This window comes from Anser cygnoides, chromosome 1 (genome assembly GCF_040182565.1).
Source record: "Anser cygnoides isolate HZ-2024a breed goose chromosome 1, Taihu_goose_T2T_genome, whole genome shotgun sequence".
Taxonomy (NCBI): domain Eukaryota; kingdom Metazoa; phylum Chordata; class Aves; order Anseriformes; family Anatidae; genus Anser; species Anser cygnoides.
Window position 1 is genome coordinate 132,918,687 of NC_089873.1, and position 24,622 is coordinate 132,943,308.

Here is a 24,622-nt window from a genome sequence, read left to right on the forward strand (position 1 = left end):
GAGATCTTAACAAAACAATGCTGAGGTTGCTCTCATTCTGCATTGCTATCCTTGGAATGCCTCTTGGATTTTCATTAACTCTGTCACTGCAAGATACCGCAGATGGAGGCAGACTTTATGGGGGGAGTAATAAACGTTAGAGACCAGAAGGCTGTAAACAGCTTAAAATCTTTGTCCTACGTGGATGAATTCCTTTTCCTTAGGACTCTGTGGTGTTTTCAAAATCTGTAGCTACTTGGTCTAGCTGGAGGTGAATGGGTGGATACTCGCAAGTGCTCTGATACCTCCCAGCTGCTGTGTGGGGAGAAGTGGTCTTAAACTCCTGCAGCTAGCATCAATACAAACAGTAAGTCTCGAGATTCAGCCTGGCACTTGGCTCACAGCTTTCTGGCTCTGCTTAGGGGCACAAATCACATGCAGAGCCACTTCCACAATTTCTTTCCCCTTGAACTTTTCAGTCAAGGCAGAAGAGCAACAAGGGGAAAAAAGAGCACGGCTCTGATTCACTGCTGCATTACTCCAGCTTTCCCCTGTGTCAGCTTCGTCTTCATCAGTATTACAACAGATTCAAGACAGAGTAAAACTGCAGTGGATCAGAAGGAAGCTTTCCAAGGCTTTCCAAGAGGGAGTGCCACCAGGACAGTTAAAGCAGAGCAAGTCACCAGAGAAGAATTTAACTACAAAGGAGCTAGGCGTCCTGACTGCCCAATGACAGCAGGCTCGTGTGGGATTCCTTAGGAATAGCTGTGGTGCTTTCAATTCATAGTTTACCTTTTTCCAAAACAATTGCTTGAGAACCGGCCAGCTCTTTTATACAACCCAGCATTTCCCAAGCTATTTTGCCCAGGGGAATCTTCCCCTCCCAGATTAGCAGAAAGTGTCATTGCTCAGTGCTGCGGCTATGCTACCTCCAGACCCAGGAGCCTGCGGGCTGTGCCCTGTTTTCACCTCCCTCCCATCCCTGCAAAGGGAAAAGCCCCAGTTTGGGATACACAGGAATAACTACATCCAAGCCAGGAGGGATTCAGTGTTCATACAGCAGTAAAGGATCACGCAGTTTAAAACAGTACGGTTCTGCAAGTAGAGAAACTGTGCTTAGGTGATGGTGTATTTCTTATATGAATCATGCTTTCGTGTTTCTGTTCCCTTTTTTAAATCACTTTTTCAACAGTGCGTGCGCTCAGGGTTCTAGTTTCCAGGTAACAGTGAGAATGAGACACCCAAGTCCTTGGTGATTTAGCCTTTCACTGAATACAAATGGGAGGCAGTTGTTAGCACTAACGTACTGTAACACTTCAGTTTGCATCACTTTTGGCCTGAGTTTTAATTCCTGGGAATGACATGCCATAGTAGTAAAGTCTGATTCAATGGCCATCACAACTGATGCAGGAGAGAGTAGAAGTGCAACAAATGCACCTTTTGCAGTGTATTTACTGCTCTATGTTTTCAGCAATGTGCACTGCACAGTACTGGATTGGTACCTGAGTCCTCTAGGGTAAGGGATTAATCCCTTTTACCTGACCATGTAAGAGGGGCCTTCTTGCAAGCATCTCTTCCCCAAACTCCAACCCACATGCATTTTGGTTTGCATTTTGGGAACACATGGCCATTGAAACAAGCTACCCAGCCAGCTGAAGAAAGATATTTAAGATAGTCATTTGTTACCTTGGGTAGCTCAGAGACCTGTTGTAGGGGTCTGCGCATGCACATATCTACAATGGTAGCTTCTACAGGTAGGCATGTGTAGTCTGCCCATGAGTTGTGTCTGGAATTCTATTCAAGGGATCAAACATGGGGTCTGCTTTAGAATGACATTCCTCTAGCTTTTTCAACTCTCCTGTCTCTAAAGACTAGGCCTTCAGTGGCTATATGGGGACCAAGACACCTAATTCATGCATAGACACCTACACATAGGTATCTGAGCCTGAAGGTGAATCCCAGCTGGAACCCTTATACAATTTTGTTTTGTTTTGTTTTGTTTGTTTGCTTGTTTGTGTTTTGTTTGTTTGGTTGGTTGGTTTTTGTGTGGGTTTTTTTGTTTGTTTGTTTTTTGTTTTTGTTTTTCTTACCTGCTTTAGAGTGTTTTTACAGTGAGGGTAAGAGTCACCCAAAGTGTTTAAGATTCTGCGTTTTCCCATCTGTCCTTGGAGTGCTGAAGTCAGTTCCCTCACGTTCTCTCTCACTTGTCATGGCAGGTCAGGGGAATGCCTGAATCATTAGGTGATTGAAGTTTCTTACCAGAAAGTAAATCTGCTTTGATGCTTCTGCAGCCGCAAGGTAAAAACAAAGATGGACTTATAGCCAGGAAGAACGATGCTCAAATAAAACTACTTGCTGATTGAAGTCCTCAGAAATCCATATATTGAAATTGCAACCATACCTGTTCTTCAGAGCAAAACCAGACAGTGAATGTGATTGCTAGAGCACATGATAAAATTATTCATCATTGATGTGGTGGACAGCCATATATACAAGTGCAAAATACTTCATGAGGAGCTCACAGTGTGAGGCTATTGCATGTGATTCCATTTTATAAATACAAAAGAGCAGATGTTTCAAAAGCCATTAATCACAATAATGGATAGAAATTTGCTGCAGTGGAAAGAGCCCATTTGCTGGCTTTCAGATATTTCATTTGTAACTCCTTGAATCCACTTCTCAGGAATCCAAGAAAACTAACCCTGGGTTACAAGCAGGCTGAGCAGAGTCTCTGGGTTTACGACTGTGAGAAAGTCCTTCAGGGCTGTCCCACAGCAGAAGGCCTGGGGCTGACTCAGGATGCATATCTTTGGATAAGTCTGTCCGGTGATCCAGACCAAGACCCGGTGATACCCAAAATCTCATTTTCCCATTCCTAATACAGGCTGCCTGGCATTACTCCACTCCAGGCTCCCGGGCTGTAGGTCGGGCTGCAGGACAGGCTGGCTGCCAGGGCTTGGCACGGCCAGAGATGGCCCTGCCGTGCTGTGTGCCAGTGCCAAGACCTCAGGGCTTCACCGCGCTGTGGCACATCCTAATTCCTCAGCGGTTCCCAGGCTGGTTCGCTGGCTTCCCAGGCTCCCTGCCCTGGTGCTGAGATGTCCTTGGGTGCGTCCCGGGGGCTGTCACTCCAGAGTGGTTTGTGTGGCAGCTCCCCAAGGGCTCAGAGAAAAGGGGTGGGGGGTTTGTCAGGCTCACTGCGAACAGCTGCGGTGGTGGTACCCAAGCAGAGTACTTCGCGATTTGTCTTTTTCTGGCTCAAAAAAAGCGTAAGAATTTACGCAGTTCACAAGAAATTTCAAGATGTTGGCTTTAGTCTCAATCAGATGAAAGTTGGATTTTGGAAAGCGACGTTCCTTATCAGCTAGAAAATTAGCTCTTTCAGCCAGCTCCTGTGAATGCTATGAATAATACCCTGCCTCTGATTTACAGCTGAAATCCAGAACTCAAAGACGCCAAGTCCATCTGCTTACATGATCCCCAAATTATTGACTATTGCAAAAACTTGACATTTGTAACCACTTCACATATAGCCTGAAACCTATTGACTTCATTTGAAGAGGTTTGTTAACGTTATGAATATTATTGTTGTTGTTGGTCACAAGAGGTTTGGTCTTATTTCAGTCTTGAAATAATTACTTTTACACTGTAAAAGTGATTTATGAATTATGACATTAAAACAAACTGTACAGTAGTTGCGTTACTTCTTGGGAAAGTTTGTTCTCTAATTATTACTCTGCACACCAAGTGGATTTTAGCAATACTGTACTGTCCACAAAATAATACTGAGTAAACTTTAGGTGTGTGACAGAACCATTCCCTTTCCCAAATTCCCATCAAATATCCATATGGCAAATTTAGATAGAAGCCCATGCTTCTGTCATTTGCTGATAAGCATTTCTATTTCTAGTCAGAGGGCTAATCATGTATCTGGAGCCGATTTGTTTCAAGTTAGTGTTTTCTATTTTTCTTGTATAGCTGCAATTTCTGCAAAATTCGTATGTAATGGAACAAAATTGTGCTTTTCTCCCTCTGCAGTTCTCAAAACACATTTTAGGTAGAAGAGTAATTGATAGTGAGAGCTCAGCCCAGTGGTGCAGTTTATGGTGAACGTGAGTCACAAGGAGATAAACAAGGAAGGAAATACATGGAGATCTGCCCACTTTCAGCAACTAGAAAAATCTCCCAGCTAGCTGTTGTTTTCCCAGATGTATGTCATCTACAGAGATGAGACTTTCCTGAGGTTTTTGATTTGTATGTTTAAGGTCTTTAAGCTGTTTTGAAGCTCTAAACCAAGGAGTCGCGTTTGCTTCCATTTTGCATTTTGTCCTGCCCCCTCACCCCTTTTATTTTTTTCACCATATCCCTGTCTGCCTTTTTAGCTTGTTCCATCAACAAGGAAAACCAAGAAATAAAAAAAATTAGGTCTGAAACTCTGTCATTAATCTTCACATGAAGCAGTGAGCGGTCCCATTTATTTAAATTGCAGCCTTTGAGGGAAGAAAAAAGATGATGGAGGGATCACTGTTAGTTTCTTCTGCAGCTTTAAAAACTGAATGAATTACAGCAACCTGCAGAGAGTAAATTCTAATCTTTGTTGAAAAACTATTTTATGCTATGTGATAGGGTCATAGATTTGATTTACAAGTTTCTAGTTTGGAGTTTTAATTTAAAGATGTCATCATGAATTTTCACTGATGCTAGAGGCGGAGAACAATGTGCAAACATAAGGAATGTAATTTCTTATGAGATGTGAATCTTAGATTAAACCTCTTTGCCAAACTGCTGATAACCGGTGGTGCAGTGATGTGCAGTATCACATACAGAACATCCTTCTGTGACTTAGAAATTAAAGAGTAGAGTGAATTATTAGATGAAAAAATTAGGAATGTGGCAACTAGAATGAAACGCCTGAGTGAAATTCCGGTGGCAGTGCCATCAGTGCTAACTGGTAGTGTCCTGGATAGCACACTTCCATCAGGGAAAGGATTTCGCTTGGGATTTCTGGGTGAGTTGTCCATCTCTTATTCTGAATGCTTACCAGGAAATCTGTTTCTGACCCTGGGGCAGGTTGTCTTGAGTGTCACCTTCCCCGGGGGCTGTTCCGTGTGTTGCTGCTGCTGCTTCCCAGATGGTGCCGTCAGGCGACATTAGCACCGGCTGGCCGCAAGGGCAGGGTGTGGGGAAGAGTGGAGTGAGGGGAGGGTCTTCCTAAGACGCTTAGTGTTGCCATTCCTAAGAAAAAATGCTGCTCCTGCCCCTCCGCACAGCACAGTCTGCAGGTTTGAATTAATAATCTGGAGCCTGGTTTCCTCTCTCGGGCTTTAAAGACTCGGAGAGTGCAGGAGCACGATGTGGGTGTGCACAGGGTACAGTTCCTCTCTGCTTGTACCACCTGGTGCAAGCACAAGCTGAGGGTTTGTGTTTGGGGAACACAGGCTGCTTTGTATTGACTCCCTAGGAATAAAGCTCCAGCTTCCTCTCTGCTGGTACGAGCAACACTTGGACAGCTGTAGGACTTAGGAGCTGTAACGGTGTCACGCTCTTCTAGGGCATTAGATCTCATATAACGGGGTTTCAGACATCCAGAAAATTACAGCAATCGAGTTCCTTTTAAATAGGATTTCCTTTGTCTAAGAAGATACATGTCACCGCTCTGAAAAAGCATCTTGAGCGAGATGGTACTTCATTCTTCCCAGGCATTAAGTACTGTTTCCCCTAGCTCTGTTACAAACTGGTGAGAAACTATCAACATATTTTGATAGGTAGCAAATAAGTACTTTTTCAAAACAACAAAAAAAGTTAGTTACGAACAATGGATTTTTGCAGTGTATTATCTCTAAATTTTGATTCCTTAGTTTCTAGTTTTTGTTAATGGATGATTATGCATTTGATTTACTTGTCTGTCATCCTCCCTCTCTCTTCTTTTTGGGAAATAGACTTAGACTGTAACTGACCAAATGAACATTTAGCCAGAATAAGGAAAGTGCTAATTCCCTAAGGAAGAAGTGTGCTGCCAGTATCACTCTTGGCGCTTGCTCAGCAGCCACAGAGGCAAGTCTTTTCCAGATTTGGAGCTAGTTCTGCGTGGAAACTGCATTCACATGCTATTAGAAAGGTCGAACAAAACAAAACCTTTATGCACGTTTGAAGCTTTCTCACCTGAAGAAGTGGACAGTTTGTTCACCAGGTAAGTGCTGTCGCCCCTCCTTTCTGGAATAAAAACAATCAAAGTGGTGAGACTGTTAAGACCTTTTCTGAAAGCCTCAAGTGAGATTTAAGGGCTGACCCCATCCCTTGCAGCTCCCAGCGTGGGCTTCCTCTCGCTGGATGCCTGAAGGGCAGACATCTGCACTACTTGTCGTGGGCTCCCAGCCGAGTGCAGCAGATGCTTCTAGGGAGCAATTTATCAGACCAGTTTTTGATGCCTGCTTGGAATGACATAAACTGTCCGTCAGATGTCTTTGCTTCTTCCCATGGAGTAGGAAAGACTTGGGTGATAACCTGAGGTGCAGACTGTAGATGTTTAAATTTAGGTGAGACAAATCCATTTCTGCCGTAAGGACCAAGCTGGCTTCCTTCCCGTAACAGGGTGGGTTTGGAAACTTTTCCGTACTTCATCTGATGTGACATCAGACAGCTTGAGTCACTAGTTCCAGGAGTCCTTTTGGAGAAGTCACTTCTCCCCAGTTTCATTCTTGTGTGCTGTCTGACACTGTACAGCTGGTTTCTTTTGTTTTATAGCAAGTAGAGTGGAGAAAGCACTTGGTCTGCAGAACAATACTGAAAAAAACAAAAAGTGGCATCATCAATGATCAGCACACTGATATTCAATTACCTACTCATTTACCAGATGGAAGCAACTAAATTGTATTTGAAACATTGTATATTCCTCTTTTTCTGTTGTCAATGATAAGTGATAAATAGGAAAGAAGGAGTGAAGTTTTTACTGTAATCTGTATTTTTAGGTGTAAAGCATACACTATAGCTTCTTAAAGCAGCATAGGAAACAACCAAAATTGAATTATAGAAAATACAAAAACAAACAAAAACAGTATCACAGTAGCTCATGCAACAGAAGGGATTTAAACTTGTTTACTGTTTTTTTTTTGTTTGTTTGTTTGTTTGTTTTTTCTGGCTTACATAGTTTTTTCTTGATTGAGTATCCTTGGAGGTAAGTGTACAGGAGTATGTTTTGTAAGACCTATTAAGAGAAGCTGAACTAGAAGGCTTACACTTTCCAAAGTGAGTTGCATGCATTCATTGGGTACCCATTATCAAGTAAATAAAGGAAGAAGGCGATTTGGAAGGAACACCAGGGATGGAGCATATACCAATGTGAAAAAGGAAGGAATGTGAAAAGGGAAAAATTAGCTCAAACTGCTGTGAAAGATCAGCGTGTTAATCCTAGTAACTAAATGGCTTAAAATAGGGACAGATGATAGCAAGCTGCTGAGTAGCACAGCCCAGCCTGTTACTCCTCATTGCAGATCAGGGCTGTGTTACAAATCCTGTGAAATTTGAAGTCAGGTAAACTCCCTGGCCATGATAAATACAATATAAGCTAACTTGTTACTCACAGCCACATCTTGCTTTAAAAATCCAGAAAGCTTTTGTTTTAAGGTCTGGCCTTTGAAAACACCTTCGGCAATTAGTAACTAGCTTTAAAATTTGTTACTAGGTGTAGAAGAATGTTGAACTGCACTTTCACATTTCTGATACCTGCAACTTACCAAATCCTATATGATTCTCTGAATGGAAATACTTAAAAAATCTTTTCTCCCTGTTTTTTGTATTGTGAGGATAGAAAACCTACATCTCGTGAAGTCACACCTTTCCGGGTTGACAGCCCTCCCTGGAACTGCTAAGTTTTGTCCCACAACTCTTAGCTTGTCATTGTACGAAGTTCTACTTATTTCTTCTGTTTGCATACTCTTTATTTTCAGTCCTAGCTATGCTGCTGTAAAAACCTGTCGGAGTTGAAAAGGTACTTCCATGCATGCTCCTCTTCTGCCCCCGGTATCCTGCTCCCAACGAGACAAGCTCGTGCTTTCCTTTGTGCCAGCTCTGGCACTCATCTCCTCCCTCGGCGAGCTGATTCAGCCTGCTGCACGGGAGGAACGTGCAGTTTGCTGCATTAGTTTGCAACAAGCCCCGAAGCTGAGGGAGGGGAGGCAGTGGCAGGACGCAGCCTGGTGCGGGGGGATGGAGAGGGTCACCGAGCCGGGCTCTCCTTCCTGGTGACAGTAAACTGCCCAGGCAGACGAGTTCAGCCTGCAAAACCTCTCCTCTAGCTGGCCTCTTCTGGGGCAGTCTTAATCTTCCTGCTCTTAGTTTTTTTGCCTTTTCCTAAACTGCTCTATTTCCTCTAAATTCTGCATCTCTTCCTTTGCTAGGCTTTTTCTTCTCTACCTTCTACTTGTGGATTTCTGGTCTCTTCTCCATATGTTATTATTTTTTTCACTTTGGGGTATTTACTGAAATACATGCCCCATGTTTTAATCCTAACATTATTTTTTTTTTTGATGTTTAGCATTTCCTTTTGTGTTGACCATTGTCGGGAGGTATGGCTAAAAAGGTGGTGATGCTATAGAGCTCGAGGGTAGAAATACTATATGCCTCTCCCTAACCTCGTTCATCAGCTTTCTGCTGATTCCTGTGGACAAATGTCGTGGCTGCAGAGCAGAGGGAAAAGAACACTAGGAGACAGAGCATAGGGCGTGTAGTGTTGTCAGGATGAAACCATCTCCCCCAAATAAATAAAAAGCAGAACTTCAGAAGAGGAAAGCAAGCACTCAGCTCTTTTTTTTCTTTCTTTCTTTCTTTTTTAAAATTATTTTTTGCCTGCCTGCTTGGAGAGCCTGGTGATTTGAAATGTTTGATACGTGACATTTATTTCTGTTGGGTACTGCTTTCTGATGCATTCCCTGCAATTGTTCAAATACCTACCCAGCCTCATTTTCCTGGAAGGGCAGTAGCACAGCTTGAGAGACAAAAATGGATTTTATGGGTAAACGCAGATATTCAGTGCTTTGCCTGAGCCAAAGTTAGCTGAGAATTACCTCCCTAACCATGGGAACCCTTAAGGATGTTTTGCTGTGCAATAGGAATTAAGATCCATAGAAGATCCATAACTGGACGTACATAATCAGTAGAGCAGAGAAACATTGGCTTGGCTGATCTATCTTTCCAGTGTGTATTCTGAGCTGTTTTGCAAAAATGTTCACACACAAACTTTTTCTTTTTTTTTTTTTCCCCAAGAATATTACTTTTGTTTATAGGTATTGCAATGCACTGGTAACGTTTGCCTAGATGATAAGTCAAAACCAGTAAAGCTCATTGATTTCGCATCCATCATTTCCTTAGGGAAAAACTCACGGTAACTGGGGGAGTTACCGGTAATACAGATTTCTGCAAAGCGTTAGAAAAACTGGTTCAAAAGATGGAAGAGGCCTCAGGAAAGCATCTAGCCCGTCCCTTAGGACGGGTCTCCCTGCTTCGGTCATTTCTGAGCAAGGGTTTTAACGCTGCCATTGCTGGAGATGCCACAGCCTCCCGAGGCGAGCCGCTCCGAGTTACGGCAGGGCAGAACACGATTTTGTGCTGCCTGCAGGACTCGATTCCCCTTCCCCGGTCGGTGCACACACACGCGTGTAAAAGAACGAATGTACCATGAAACAGGGCTCCACTTCTCAAAGCTGGGTGGCGAGCCAGCCCTCCCCAGCCACACCTCACAGAAGACATCTGCTGGGAGGGCGGGCAGACCGCACCGCACCGCAGACACCACCAGCCGGCAGCTTCATCCCCAGCCCTCGGGGTGACCGCCGGGACGCTTTGGGGCGGGTGGCGGCGGGGCAGCCCCGCAGGTGCGGCCGGGCGGGGCGGCGGGAGGGCCGAAAGCACCGCTCCTCCTCCTCCTCCTCCTCTTCTTCCTCCTCCTCCTCCTCCTCCTCCTCCGAGGGGCTGCCGGCTCCCGCGGCGGGGCGGAGCGGGGCGGGCGCTGCCGGAGCCCCGAGGGGAGCGGAGCGGAGCCCCTCGGCCCGAGGACAGAGCGGCCCCCCCGGGTCCCCCCCCATCGCCCCCCGGCCCCATGGGGGACTCGGTGTTCGGCGAGAAGCCGGCGCTGCGCTACGCGGTGAGTGCCGGGCAGGGGGGATTTTGGGGGGGGGATTTGGGGGTTTATAGGGGGGCTGGCGGCTGCTGGCCCCTGTGCGGAGCGGAGCCTCTCGCCCCCTTGGTGTGGGGGGCCCGGGGTGCGAGCAGCCGGTGCTGTTATTTCCTTCGCTGGGGCTTGTGCTGCTGAGAAGCCACTTCCTTTCTGCTGGCCTTATTAGGAGCATTTTCTCGGTTGCTCGGGCAGAGGGGGGAGGAAAAAAAAAAAAAGGGCAAAAAAAAAAAGCCGCCTGCAAACACCCGTCTGCCTCTGCCCGCCTCGTAAATACGCGGCGGCGCGGGCAGAGGCGTGCGGGCTGTGCGGCCACCCCGCTGCTCGCCCCGGGGCGTGTGGCGAGTGCCCGGGGGGCCCGGGGAGCCACCAGCAGCCCCCCCCAAGTCTGCTCCCGGCTCCTCCGGGCCGTCCCGAGCGCTGCAGTCCCCGGTGCCTTAAACGGGGCTATCCCCTTAGTTGTGTTGTCCCTTAAACCTCGTGTCAGCACCCCGGAGCGCCAGCGGGTTGTGGGTTTTTCGCTCTTTTTCCCTTTTGGTAACGTCTTGCGTTTGGGATGCCGGCACACCCACACAGCGCTCAGCCACCCGGGTAGCGCTGCAGCTTCCAGAGGTGGCGGTGGGCTGTCTGCGGCGGTCTGCAAGCAAATAACTTTTGCATCCCGTGTGAGTAGTGGCAGTGATTGCGCTGGGAAACTCCTTATCCAATTAATAGGAATCTCCTTTTAGGAGGATAAGGGCCCCGTTCGTATTTAGGCACGTGGTAGACCCGTAACAGCTCCATCACATGCTAGCTCTGAAACTTTTATTGCTTCCTGTGGATGCGCTTGTCACTCTACCATCATCTATGAGCTGCAAACATGTTATTGCTGCTGGCCGTTGGGTGTCAGTCCCTTTTCTTGTGAGCAGTCATGCAAAGCAAGAAGCAGGACGGCCAGCTGCTTCGGGTGGCCGTCACCACCGTTGCAAAAACCACTGCTGTACAGCAATCCAAGAACATTCCCTACTACAGACAAGGGGAAAATGTGTTCCAAAGAACCCTTTGAATATTTTAAACTACTGCTATTCTACAATAAAGTATGTTTACATTTTAAAAATATACTAATATTTTAATAATAACATGATTCATAGCACTTATGAGATCAGCGAATTTTGCAGGCGATGTTACTGCTTTGTTTAGAGAGCGTGGACCTAGATGCTGTGTGTAAATCCACGCACATGCTTGGCGTTGTCTGTGAGTAGCCTAATTGAAATCAACTGCCTGTTGACCTGAAGATAAGCTAAGAATTTAGAGCTTTGTTGGATTGAGGCCTTTGTAATTGCTGCTTAGCTGTAACTTAGTGTCGTTCTTGTTAACTTTGGGTAATTACATGGTCTAGCTGCAAATCACGTTCTTGGATTGTTTTGATAACTGTGAAATAAAAATTATGCACTGTTATAGTATTTAATAGCAATTAATTTATTGACAGAAAAAATTATAGTGATTAATGTGGAGGGCTGTTCTTCTGCTTTTTAGGACTGATAATTAAAATTTCATGATTTCCACGAAGGTATGTAAAGAAGCATCTGCTTTAGTATTTCAGTTCTATGTAGTATTTTTATGAATACTTGTAGAAAGCTTAAATGATATCTCATTCTTGCTGTATGTTGCCTGCCTAAGCCATACCCGATAGTTTTTAGGCCTGGCTTAATTCTACTTCCTGATTAATCATCCTCTGTTCTCTGCTGAATTCAGTCTGATTTTTAAGCTGTTCTCAGAATTGTGATATCTGACTGATATTAAGATCTCCAAATGTTCCGGAAACATTTTTCAAATGACTCCATGAAGTGAAGAGGGATGGCCATCTTCCTGACATGAGATGCCTTCCAATTAGTTCCTAAATTCGTATGTGTTTTTTTAATCTTAGAAGCGGCTACAGGGAAAAGTGCTTTGCATATTTTGGCTAAAACATCAGAAAGCAATATTATACTTAGAGAGATCCATTGGTAATTCAAAATGTAGTTTTTTGCACAAATGACTAAAAATAGCCCCGGGGTTGCACAAGAAACCTCTCAGTGGGCCGAAGCGGGAAGCTTGAAGTACGGTCTGGTTTGGATATAGCCATCTGAATCTCGATATAGCATCTTCAATCATGTTTTGTCTTCCAGTATTTACCAGAAGGGATTTCCCTCAAGGGAGGGGATGTTTGCCCTGGCAGGGGAACTCTGTCCATCTTTCGCCAGGGAAGAAAGAGAGGAGCAGGGCTTTGGAGCGGCTGCCGTGCCCCGCGGGGTATGGCAGGGCTTCATCTGGAGCCGAGGCAAGGCTCTTGCTTGGAGAGGGAGACCAGGACATCTGCCAGCTCGAGCTCTGCCACTCACTGGAGAGAGGGGACATCTGGGTCCCTGAAGGGCACGAGTGCGAGGTGGCTTAAGGTCACCTCCAGTTTGGATGTCATCCCATTGAGTGATTTGGGAAGAGAAGGATTTTTCCCTGCCTTCAGTAGTATTCAGGGCATTGGCTTGTCCTGTTGCGTGCAGTTGGCCCTTTGCTGGTAAGGTGGGCAGATGTTCTGCTCGTTTTTACCACCTGAAATCTTTCAGTCTGGGTGGAAGGATGCAGAAAACAGAAGAAACAAGTTTGCAAGGGCAACTATGACAGTGGTGAACCACAAAATGCTTACGAGAGCATAGAGGGGAGTAAAAAGAAGGTAATAGATGTGTTCCTCCCATAGTCTAGTTGTAGTGATGCTAATAGTTATTTGTAACAAAATTAGTTTACAGAATAATTAAAAGTTCAGCACTGAGATTGACGGGGACACTTTGAAACCATAAGCTAGAACTGGAAAGCTCCCTTTGTGAGGAGGACCCGAGTGCTGACATCCTCCTGTGGATTTGGTTGCCTTTTGCAAAAATCTGCTTTAAAAGAGTTGTTTGCATTTCTGATTTCAAGACACATTGCCTGATGACTTGAGCTTTCAGCCACTCTGATTTTAACACCAATTATGTGCCACAAGCAGACCGCATTTATTACAGCGGTGATAGTAAATCCTTCAGGAAATTAATCTTGCAGGACTAATTACATCAACTTCTTTATTTTCTTTAAAGCAACATACTCAGCCGCCCCAAGGCTGAATGAAACTTGCCAGGATCACTTGTCTGGCCTGATCCTGGCCCGTCCTTTCAACTGGGCCCTTGGGGAACTGGCTTGAGGCTGCACAAGTTATCCTCATGGTTGCAGGCTGTTCCCAGCTGTTTTCTTTCCTTGAAGCATCCCGGATTCTCTCCCCACCGCTGGCGTTATGAGAAGAAGCTGGGTGGCCATTCTAGTAAAGGGCTTCTGTGAGCAGGCTCCCATCACTGAAGCCATTTGCCTGATCTCCCTCTGTTCCCCATAGGCCCCCCAGGGGAAGCTGTGCAAGAACGAGCAGGCTGGGAGGCCAACAGCGCCTGTGCAGGCCAACTGCGCCGTACTCGTGTGGTCGGTCTTGTTGAGGCTGTGGGAATCAGCCTGCGCTCGGCATCAGAGTAGGTTCTTGCCCACCAGACTCTTAAAGCTAAATGTCTCTCCTTTGTAGGAGGCAGCTGCATTATTTTCTAATACTCTGAGTACTCAAAGGCAGTGGTAACTAGTTAAAAAAAAAAAAAATTAAATCACTCTGTAGGTGTTTTTCAAATTAGGAAACTGTGAAGAATGCTTCTGTCTTGATCAGATAAGCAAGTTACAAAAGAGGCAGTTTGCAGGAGAGGAATGGTTAAATGTTCAAATTTCTGGCATCCCGCTCTTGGATTTTATTTGTCAGGGACTTGCACTGACTATGTGTGTGTGGGGCTTTTTGCTGAAGGAATATTATTTGTGATCACTGTTGAGCCCAATCCTTTGTTCTTCCTTTGGGTGAAATTCTCATTGGCAGTGATGATTCATGTTGTAAAAGTGTAATCATTTGAAAGCGTTTTATTGCTAATCTCTAAAGAACATATATAAACATAGGAAACGAGTGCTATTTGTCGCTCAGTAGAGAACACCAAGGCCAAGCTTTGACTGGGATTGATGGACTCTGAAGTACCTCCAGCCAGCTTCTATCAACCATGCAAAGTGCAGTGAGTTAACACCAAGCAGTCAGGATGAGAGGAGGAGAAGACACAGAGAGCTCTCATGTGTATCACAGGCTTTTAGGAAGTTGCAAAAAGTAGATTTCAATTCAGATTCTGACTTTTTTTTTTTTTTTACAGTGCTTGAACTCTTAATGTATTCCCGGGGCTCTCCATGCATACTTGTATATAAATTGCCTTTCTATTGTGTGGGGGGGAGAAAAGATGGGGACCAGTGCAGGTTGCATTTGCCAAGGTGCTAGGCGTTAGGTCAGATGCAGAGTTGCGCTGATGTGACCCCGTTAGTCTGTCCCCGCGTACAAGAGACAGAGGTGTCCTGAAGCACGGAGAAAGTGTTCATCCCTAGTACGGGCAGGCAGTGAAGCTGCCCTTTCATTTCATTTCTCTGCCTGTTCTTATTGAGTATCATCCATCACTGCAGCACAGTTATGGCTCTTGCAATAGTACTTACAAAGATGCTGTTTAATAAAAGTATGTGAGACTTGAGCTTCAGGGTTTTTCTTAAGAGAGGCGCAGGGTCCTTTGGCTTTGATATGGCTGTGCACTTCCCTGGTATAATTTATACCAATTACACTTCTCTCCGAGGTGATATAACCAACCAGCAATCGTCCTTCAGAAAGCTCCTGCATGAATGAGATTTCATCCTCATGACACTGAGGGAGTCTGTGACAGCAGCAAGGTCACCTGTGGCCAAACCCAGCAACTTGTGCCATCGTGGAAGGAGGGACAGCCGTGCAGATAAAGTGCAAGAGGAGGACTGAGAATTTCAGTCTCCGTCACGTCCTTTTTTGGTGATTTTGAACGGGGCACTTTTACATGGTAATGCTTCTCTTCCTAAAAGAGCTGGCATGTGGAAACTCGTGCTTATCTTTAGGAGACACTCAGATGTGAAGGTGGTCTGATACAGAACTACCCTTAAAGTAAAAATGTTAGACTCTGAGGGGTCAGTATTTCCCTCCCAGACTGATGTTTTGTATTTCAGTTCTGTTTCCCAGAACCTTTAGGAAATGTGCACATGGCTTTTTACATTTCTTTCAGCCCGAAGAGTGAAACTGTGTAAATGGAAGATGACTGGGGTCACAGATTTTCTTTAATAGTTGGTTCTCCTTTTATTTCTTTTGTCCATCAGTTACTTCTTATATGCTATTGTCTTTGTATAGTGCTGTGAAGAAGGAGGTGACTTGCTAGTAATGTTCATTTCCAGTGGCATAAAAATAGTAAAGTATTTGTGATGGTCACAGCTCTTCATAACATCATTTTTTTTAGAATATAAATTTCAAAAAATATATATAACCTAAGAAACAACCTGTTTCATGGAGTCCTTTGGACACCTTTGAACTTCCTTCCCTCATGTTCATTACCTCTGTTCCTCACTGAGTGGTCGAGCTGTGAGGGTGCTGGTCTCTGCTCTCATTCTAAGGTGATGACTGCTTCTGCAGTAGTAATGCAGCTGAACTCGCACCGGCTTGGAAAAGATATATTCAGTGTTTGAATTTCATACTATTCCTGCCTGTCTATGATATCTGAGAATGCAGAAAGCCATTTCACTCCATGAAGTGAAATGGCTTTTTCTTGTCTAGGGAATAAAGGAGGTGTGCATGCATTGTATTACTCACAAAAAGAACCTGAAAACCTTTCTGCAGCAAGCCCTGGCTGATGAGGCCACGTGTTTCACATTTACTTTCTCTAAGGGGGTGTCAAATCTGAATGTTCCCTTGGGAGACGCCTGGGTCTTATCGGGAATGGCTGACTCAAAAAGAAAAATAAGTCATGTTTTTCTTTCTAATGATTGCTATCTGAGACGTTATCGACAGTGAACAGTTGAAAGGATTTCCTGAATATATCCCCTATTAAATCAAAAAGTGTTAGGATCTGCTAATGAGTAATTGAATATTACAATGGTGCTTAAATAGACTGCAGTGCAGTGTTCACTTGCTGAAGGCAATGTAAGTAAGGTTTGGGTCTGTCCAGGCAATGGTGACCCCAGGTGTATACAGGGAGAGCAAGTGCTAATTATAACTACCTGCACAATGGTCTGCTCTTATTTCATAGTTGGCTGCTTTACATTTTTGAAGCAGTTGAATGAATCTTTGGAAGTGATGCTGGTATCTGTTTGATATTTCATCAATTGGTTACTTTTAAATAACATTCTATATTTTTTTTTGGTATATTAATTTCCCTGCTTCTGATTATCAATCATCTTTGCTGTGCTGCCATGAAGGTAGATGATCCTGTGATTTTATGACAGTATTGTAGAGTGTATTTCCCCTGGATTATAGCCAGTCTTCAGTGTCTGTTTACTGTACGTGAGTAGTTTTTTATTTTTCTTGGTTTTTTTATATATTTTTTATATCAAGTATCCTGCAGGGCTGAGAATGCCTATAGACACAGATCTGTAGCACCCAAACTTTGGCCTGAGTGTCTGTATCTCCTGAAACCTGCAGTTAATTTTTTCTTGGTGTTGATAAGGGTATAATATTTGCAAAGATTTACATATTTAGAAAGATTAGTGTTGTCTAGGTTGTCAGATTTGATTTAGAGGCATAAATTAGGTGGCATTTAATGTTGATTATTTTCTCCCTTTACCCAACAGTTTGTAAGAGCTCCTGTTACACTCCTCTGTACATAACTTGGCATACAGATGCAGTATCATTGCAGGCTGAAATTCTTCTCATTTGAGTCGATTACAGTATTTTTTCCAGTCTGATCCTATTAATAAAAATCCTGAGCCTTGCAAAGCACTTTGTTGTTTTAACACAAGCTGTGGAAAAGAATCTGAGGATGATTGCTTGATAGACGGATATTAAGCCTGCTTAAAAACTTGAAAATATACTTAAGCATTCCGGGTGGGTCTTGAATGAACAGGGTACGTAGTGCTGTCTGTGAGAATGAAGACAAAGTGAACCCCAGCTTGTGCAGGAGGGAAACCATAGGTACTATTAGCCCAGTCCTTGCCCTGCTGAAACGTGTCATGGGTCCTGAACCAGATGTTGGTCCTGAACCAGAAGCCACACCCGCTGCTTCCCTTGGCAAATTGTCTCGCATTCCAGTGACCCTCTGGGTAAAACATCCTTTTATTGGTCCTCTGCCCCTAGATGTTTCCTTTTTTCCTCTGCGCTAAGCTGTTCATGTCCTGTATCATTTCAGTCTGTTGTTGATATTTGCATACCATGATTATGCATCACTTTAACATCAGCTGCACATACTGCATTTTGGAAATAGTCCCCATCCCCAGGAAATTTTTAAAAAATTAAAATATTTTAGTGCAGAGCACGGTACTGAGGAACTTGTGGCAGAATGCAGGTGATGTTGATCTGCGAGCAGAGATCTCTCTGAGCGATTGGGAACCCCACGATGAGCTGGCCACTTCCTCTTCCAGATGCCTGTTGGTGTGCTTGCCTTGCGCGTGCTTTCATCCTCATGTGCGTGCCCCATGCCCCGTTCCAGCATCTGAGCACACCTGGATGAATGGGCGCAAATGGGTTGTCAGGGAGAGAGACCGTGGCTCGGCTTCTTATGGTGGGTTGGAGGTCTCTCAGGGGTGCAGCATATGGATTGTGTACTTCCTTCCACTGGGAGCTGGGGAAGAAGAGATGCTCTTCCTAGCCAGGCCCCTGACCCTCAGCGTGGAGCTGCCTGGACGCTGCCTGCTGGGGTAACTGCTGGAGGGGCAGCAGGGGCTGCAGCGTAGCCCCATGTGATGTATGGGCATCGCCCCACTCTCTGCCGGGGATGTGCAGAAGCCTGAGCTACCCAGGAGCAAAGAGCAACAGATTTCACCTGCTGCCATGCAGGGTCGTGTGGCCCCATGAGTCAGTATAAATGCGTATGCAGTTCTTCTGCATGTCCTTGTCCTGAAGTGTATTCAAGAGGTCTGATTTTAAATACGCATAAATCTGAAATTCAGTCTGTGGGCACAGGAAAACAGACTGAGATGCGAAGCTGACAACTTGATTGCCACCTTTCCTACCTTCTCGCGGAATGTATCTGTGTTTTAGTCATCGTTTTCCACACGTGATCACACAGTCCGTGTGAAGCAATATCAAATTCTGTATTTATGGGGAATTTAAGATGATAAAAATGTTGCAATGGGGAGAGTTAATCTCCATCAGAATCACAGAAGAGAAAGGCTAAAGAAAAGCAAACTATGCAGTCCTTCTCTAACTGCATATTACCTTGTCAAATGTTTTTGTTACTGAATTTACCAAGGAGAGTGTGAGTTGGTTACGTTTACTTACAGAAAAGATGCTGTTGTCCTTTCTGATTGCTGATCAGATGGCAATTACTTTCTGGCTAATTATTTTCTTGATGGAAATTTTCCCTGTTGTGAGTTTGCTAAGGGCAAATAATCATCCAAGTAAAGGTGGTTCATAGCATCAGGAGTGGTCCTTGCAATATTTTAATTATCTGATGGCTCTGTGATCTTTGAAAGCCTTCCTTGGTAGGGGAAATTTGGGAATCTGCATTTATTGAGTCTTTCTGCACGAGTCTGGAGACTTTGTCATTGGTGCTTGTGATGAACAGAACCATATACTGTACTTCTGGAGAGGACTATATAGTAGCTGGAGGGTATTTAAATCCTTCAGTGCTGGGATGGTACTTCTGATTATAAATTAAAGATGTCACAGTGTACCTGCTAGACTGTAAATGAGACTGAGCTGGAGTCAGGACTGCAGCCCTTCCTGCAATGGGGGTGAACTTGGGCCATTCCCATATTGTGTCACACCATTTTGTATCAGTTTTCACTTGCGCATTGCCAATAGGCCTTCAAATGATCTAATTCTGTATTTGCATTGGTGGAGGTTCTCTCAAGTCCAGGTGCGCAGGACCTATCTTTGTTACTTTAAATATGGCACAGTGGCATTCAAACATGTTCTGTAAAGTGAGGGCATAAAATGGCATTTTGTATTCTCAGTTTTTTATTTTCAGTGGCTCCTAGGTCTGCATAGCTGGATTTCGAAAGAGGCTTTTTCTAGTATCTGGTCCTGCAAATTTAGCCAGCCAAAGCCCGAGGCTGTGTTCCTTTTGCCAGTACAAAACACCTGGTAATTGTTACCGTGCAGCGAAATTCTTGCGTATGTTGTTGCAACTCCTTTTTCTCTCTGCAGGGCTGAAAAAGGTAAAGGGCAATATTTCTCTTCATAGAGTAAATAGAGAGTAATTGAAATAAACACAGAGAGAACATCTCATGAGTAGCAAGCTGTTTTTTTTTTTTTTTTTTTCTGTCCCTAAGTGTAACCCCAAAGTGTTTGGCAAGAAATAATACTGCCAGGAAGCCCTTACAGTTTATCTCTGTCTGTAAATATGGTACCTTTTACCTTAATTCACATGTAACATTAAGCAGAGTTTACATATATCTTTCTTTTGGCCTATTTTGTGCCAGTTGTTTAAATCATTTGCCCTTTGTGTAGAATTCATGCCTGAAAAAGGAATTCCATCTGCAGAAACATCGTTGAATTCCTTTCCTTTAGTAACATCTTCCTGAGGATGGCTTTTTTTTTATAGCTTTTTTTTTTTAAGGTCTCTTAAATTCTCTCTAACAAGAAAATGAGAAAATGAACTGTTGTGAAATATAGATCCTCTGTAGGCCATCCACAACCATTTCATAAAAACTGTGTGGAACACATCATCAGCCCAACTGATCCTATGTTGTTTCTGATGGAGTATTTTACTTTTCATCAGTTTTCTAGTCTGCACTACATCTTCATTAAAATAAATACAGCACAATTATTTACTTTGTGTGTGAGGTTTTGAAAATTATAGCATGCCTTTTGATAAAAGTAAGAACTTTTTTTTTTTGCTGGTGTTATTTTGCAAGTTGGGACTCTGTTTTGAACCCTTCAAATTCACTTGTGATGGATGGCTTCAGCTGCGAAGATGTATAAGGCTGAGGTACAAATGATACCCTCTCCCTGCCTTTTCCTTTTTTCACTTGCCTTGTATGGATTGGCATCGCATGGTGTTGATCACTGTCGTGTAATTGAGATGTTTGGTGATCTGCTTTTCGGTGATCTGCTTTTTTTTTTTTTTTTTGGTGATCTGCGTTTGGATGATCTGCTACTGTTCTTTTCCTCAGGGCACCAGGCTGGTCTATGTCAAGTTTTCCTGTTACAAGGATTAATGTGTTGTTTACAGTTTATATTATAAATGCTCTGATTTGAAATTTTCTCAAATGCTGTAAGTTTGCTCATAATACACTCTGGAGTAAAACACGCTTCATCTTCAGTGGGAGCAGATATAAGTCATTGCTTCTGAAAATCCAGGCATTCACATGGCTGCTTAACAAGGGTGAGAATGGTTTCAGTATTTTTAGGATTACTCATGTGGTCTTTGTTTAAAGTAGGTTTCCATCCATTTCCTCTTTCCATTTCCATTTATACATGCTCTCTCTAATGTTGCATCATTCTCTCCTTCTGTGTGCCCCTGAGCGCACCCCCAGCTCCAGTGCAAGAAATCGGATGTGGTATATCTTTCTTCCACACAGACATCTGAATCATCTGCTAGAAGTTATTGGGTTAACTTGTACTGCTGAGGTTTGTTTTAGATTTTGTGCAGTCTCAGGTCAATTTTGAATCAGTTTTTTTTGTGGGGGTGGAGGGAAGCAATGTTTTTGCAAGTAGTTCAGCCAGTAACTTAAGTTTTGATGAAAACTCAAATTGTAAAGTTATTGGTCTTTTTTTCCTTCCTTAGAGTGCCTTTTACACTGTTATGTCCCATGTAATTATTACAATTGAAAAATGGGTTTTTATCAAATGCCTTTTATCTGTATGTTTTAGTTCTCAATAATTCAGTAATTCTCTTAGGATGCATTTTTCTTTTGACCACGCTTCCCTTCTTGATTTCATTTAAACAGTATGTCCTATAAGTTTCCTTTAAAATCATTGACAATCTATATTGCAAAACTGGAGTTATTTTTGTATGAACTGATACCTTGGTGTATTATATACTACAGAGAATAGCATTAAAGTGTGTTATATTGTGTTATTCCTTTTAAAAGGCAAATCAACGCTTATTTTCTCTCAGGTAGTCAGCGCACAGGTGGAGTTGAACACTAGAGCAAACTGTTGATCTGAAACATACTCTGTCATTTTAGAGCTATTTTGGTTAACTAAAACTCAGAAACAGTGTCCTGCTTAAGCAGGCAGATAAGTTTCTCAAAGTAACCTTTATGCTGCCCCTCCTCCTCTTTTTTTGAGCACATCATTTCCATGGTTTTTAATAAAAAAACAAACATGATCTGTTGAAGCAGAACTTGTTCTTAGCTTTCTTTGTAGTGCTTAATGTGTTTTTGTACATTCAGAGGTAACAGCATTGGAAGTGTGTATGTCCTTGGTTTTAGCAAGTCATCTTGTTTCGGTGACTCATCTTGCTGTTTTCTGTTGTGAAACTTTTTTTCAACTAGTAGGTAATACTATTAACATTTCTGTTAAATGAGTAGGATTGATGGTGATCTATTAAGCATGCAAAAGCAAGGGACAGAAGAGGAGGTCTCATTTATTCTGGGATAAGTACCTGCAGTTAATGGAATTATGAGGAATTAATGTCTTGCTATTCATACTCGCTCTCTGATTCCACCTGAACTCGCCTCTAGCTATCTTTGTGGATCCATTTTAAAGTACGTGTGAGTGCAACTTAAGCAGGGTGACCAGAGGAAGGCAACAACACATGCTCTGACTCATTACAGTATGTATTTAGGTATTTAGACAAATGTTGAACTGCAAAGTGCAGTTTCTCCATCGGGCTCCAAATAAGCAGGTAAGAAAACAGGCATTTTTGCAGGTAAGAAACAGGCATTTTTGATTGTGTCGATCAGACAAAGTTAATTTTATGCGAGCTTTCTCTTAATGTCCTCAGAGTGTCTGTGGTTGAAGCAAAATTAGGAAAACAAATGTCTCTTTTTGCCTGTTACCCTGTTATAGTTATGCCAGTTGCTGCAGGACCACCAGCTCTTCGGCTGCCCTGCGCCACTGCTTGGTGCGCGTTCTGGGCTGGTGTAATGCCTTCATTGTAGAGAAGCTCTGCTGAGACGCAAAAAAGGGCTGAAAGATATCCAGTCCACTTGTGAGTAGCTGGTGAATCCAGAGTCCTTTCAACAGACTTCTCAACTAATGACCAGTGGCTTTGTTTTCATTAGTCCTGGAGGCTGCTAGCTCCCGGCTTCAGCTGCAGCTTTGTTCTCTCAGTGTTACTGAAGAACAGCGCTCAGAGATTGAGTTAGAAGTTCTCATAAATTTTCCTGGCTTATAAACATGCCTGTTGACACAGCCACGTGAGCGAAGGCCAAGCCAGAAGGCAGACCTACCTTCCCACCGCCTTAGCCAGGAGCCACGCTCGGAAGAAGAAATTGATTTAGGAAAAGAGAACCTCATAATCACAAGTGTCTGTCTTATGTCTTTCGTGTGTATATATATATATATATATTACAATGTGTTGGTTACATATTTGTGTGCATTTTAGTACTGTGTTTGCATATGCTGTTCTGATATTTCTCCGTTGGTAGTGTTTCACTTGAGGTTGTCAACAAGATGACCAGGCACCCCATTCTCGTTGGTCTTTAAATAATGTCAGCGGCATAGCCACCACTCAGGAAGGAGAGGGGATCAATCACGTGTTTGTGTCTTGAGGGTGTAACAGAAAGCTTGTCTCTTTTGCTAGAAGATACTTAAGTTAACTTGCTGAAATTGCATTTGGCTATCTGTTTGGAAACGTTCTCTTTATGGGGATTTCTTGTGTTTTGTAAACACGAGAGCTCCTTGCTGCATTCTAATGCAAGGTTGGATTCCTTGACATAGTGGTGACTTCCAGCTGTGGCACTATTTTCAGTGTTTGTTATACTGGCAGCTCACCTGTGAGTTTTGGCCAATTCTATTCCTAAAATACTGCTCCTTAAATCTCTTCTCTTTTCAGTGGTAACTTCTGTCTTTCAACAAAAATGATGAAAAACTTGCAGTTTTGATAGCAGCAGAAGTAATTGCATGAGTTCTGTGAGTGAAAAATATACCTTTGTGGATTAAAAAAAAATAAAAATTAAGATATAAATAAAGCAAGTAACTTATGATAATAACATTGATGCATTTCTGCTCACAGCTATGCTTGTAGAAGAAGGATGCCCCTTTTACAGCATGTAGGCTGGATCTGATGCATGAAAATGATTTATTCAGAAGGTTTCAGGTCATGTAATTATTTTGACAGCCTGTTTTCTAGTGCCTTCTTCTAATGCTTTTGTGCATCTTCCCTGCTACAAGACCAAAACTGTGCCTGCCACTTGATGTTGTGATGGGGAGAGCCAGCCATGATCCTACAGGCCACTTCTTAGTCCCCATGTTTTTATATGTATTGGGGGTATTTGGTGGTTTCTGGCTCATGAACAGTTCTCTTCGGCTTATACCCTTATAAATGTATGTAAGTTACTTCTTCTAAAACGACCACTGAAACATGTACTTCCAATCTTAATAACTTGAGCATTGAGGAAAACTGTACAGGAGTAGGGAGGAGAGTAGCTTTTTCTTGAGTTTCTTTTAACGTTCACGTCACCCGTTGCTTCAATACATATCTCCCTCCTGGTTGCAGCAGACTTACATTCTTTTTACTGCTCGCACTTTACTCTATTTCCTGGAGACTTAGGCTGTTTAGCACTGCAGAGGGACCAGAGGAAATGATCTCTTGACTGAGTCTATTAATTATTGCTCCCCTGAGAATCTGGTTCATCCTCAGAAAGGATGGCAATAGCAAACAGTAAAAGGGCTCTGGAAACAAGCGAGTGCAATTATTACTCATGTTTGGCAAATTAGGGGCCTGATCCTTTTCCCAAAGGTTTCAAAGACGCCTATTCATTCTGTTTTGATGTAATAGTGTCTTATATAAAGAGCATTGGTCTTTGAGGCTGAAATTCTTCGTACTTACTCAAAGCCTGAAAGTGATTTCTTTGGAAGGAAAACATTTGGAAAGTTTAGCAAAATTCCATTTGACCAATATCTAGGAATGTGAGACTGGGGGGGAGGGGACTCCTGGGCCATGGATTCCTGCCCCTTACTGATGCAAAGAGCAGTGCATAATCCGTTACATAAACATGTTGAGCTCTGCCTCAGAAGTAGCTTGTCTTCAATTTACTCCTTCAGCTGGATGACTCTTCCAGAACTCCATGACTGATAGTCATCTTTTCTATCAGCCTGAATATATTCTTGGGGCAACATGATCTTTTAGCTTAAGCTACACTTTTGCTGCCCTGATATTTAACCCAAGTTTTCCCCCATCAATTTGTTTTGGCTGAAGACATGAAGCTTGCTCTTTGCTGTGATGGACATCTTTATCCTGTGCCTCTGCCTCCTTCTTGTGGCTTTATTCAGGTGTGGGCTTCATGTGTAGTGGAAACAAGGGACTGCCTGGG

General features: G+C 43.4%; 1 protein-coding gene across 4 annotated transcripts in view; it reads left to right on the forward strand.

Annotated features, from left to right (window-relative positions):
* Positions 1-24,622, forward strand: part of ARHGAP6 (Rho GTPase activating protein 6) — a 326,136-nt gene that overhangs the window by 153,523 nt on the left and 147,991 nt on the right. The window contains exon 1 of one of the 4 annotated variants that reach the window (XM_048066884.2): positions 9,814-10,114. The exons of 2 other annotated variants lie outside the window; for them this stretch is intronic. In XM_048066884.2, coding sequence (XP_047922841.2) covers positions 10,070-10,114 — 45 coding nt within the window. In that variant the 5' untranslated portion in view covers positions 9,814-10,069. Of the gene's footprint in view, positions 1-9,813; positions 10,115-24,622 lie in introns of those variants that run through there. One more of the 4 variants, XM_048066881.2, reaches the window with a different exon arrangement.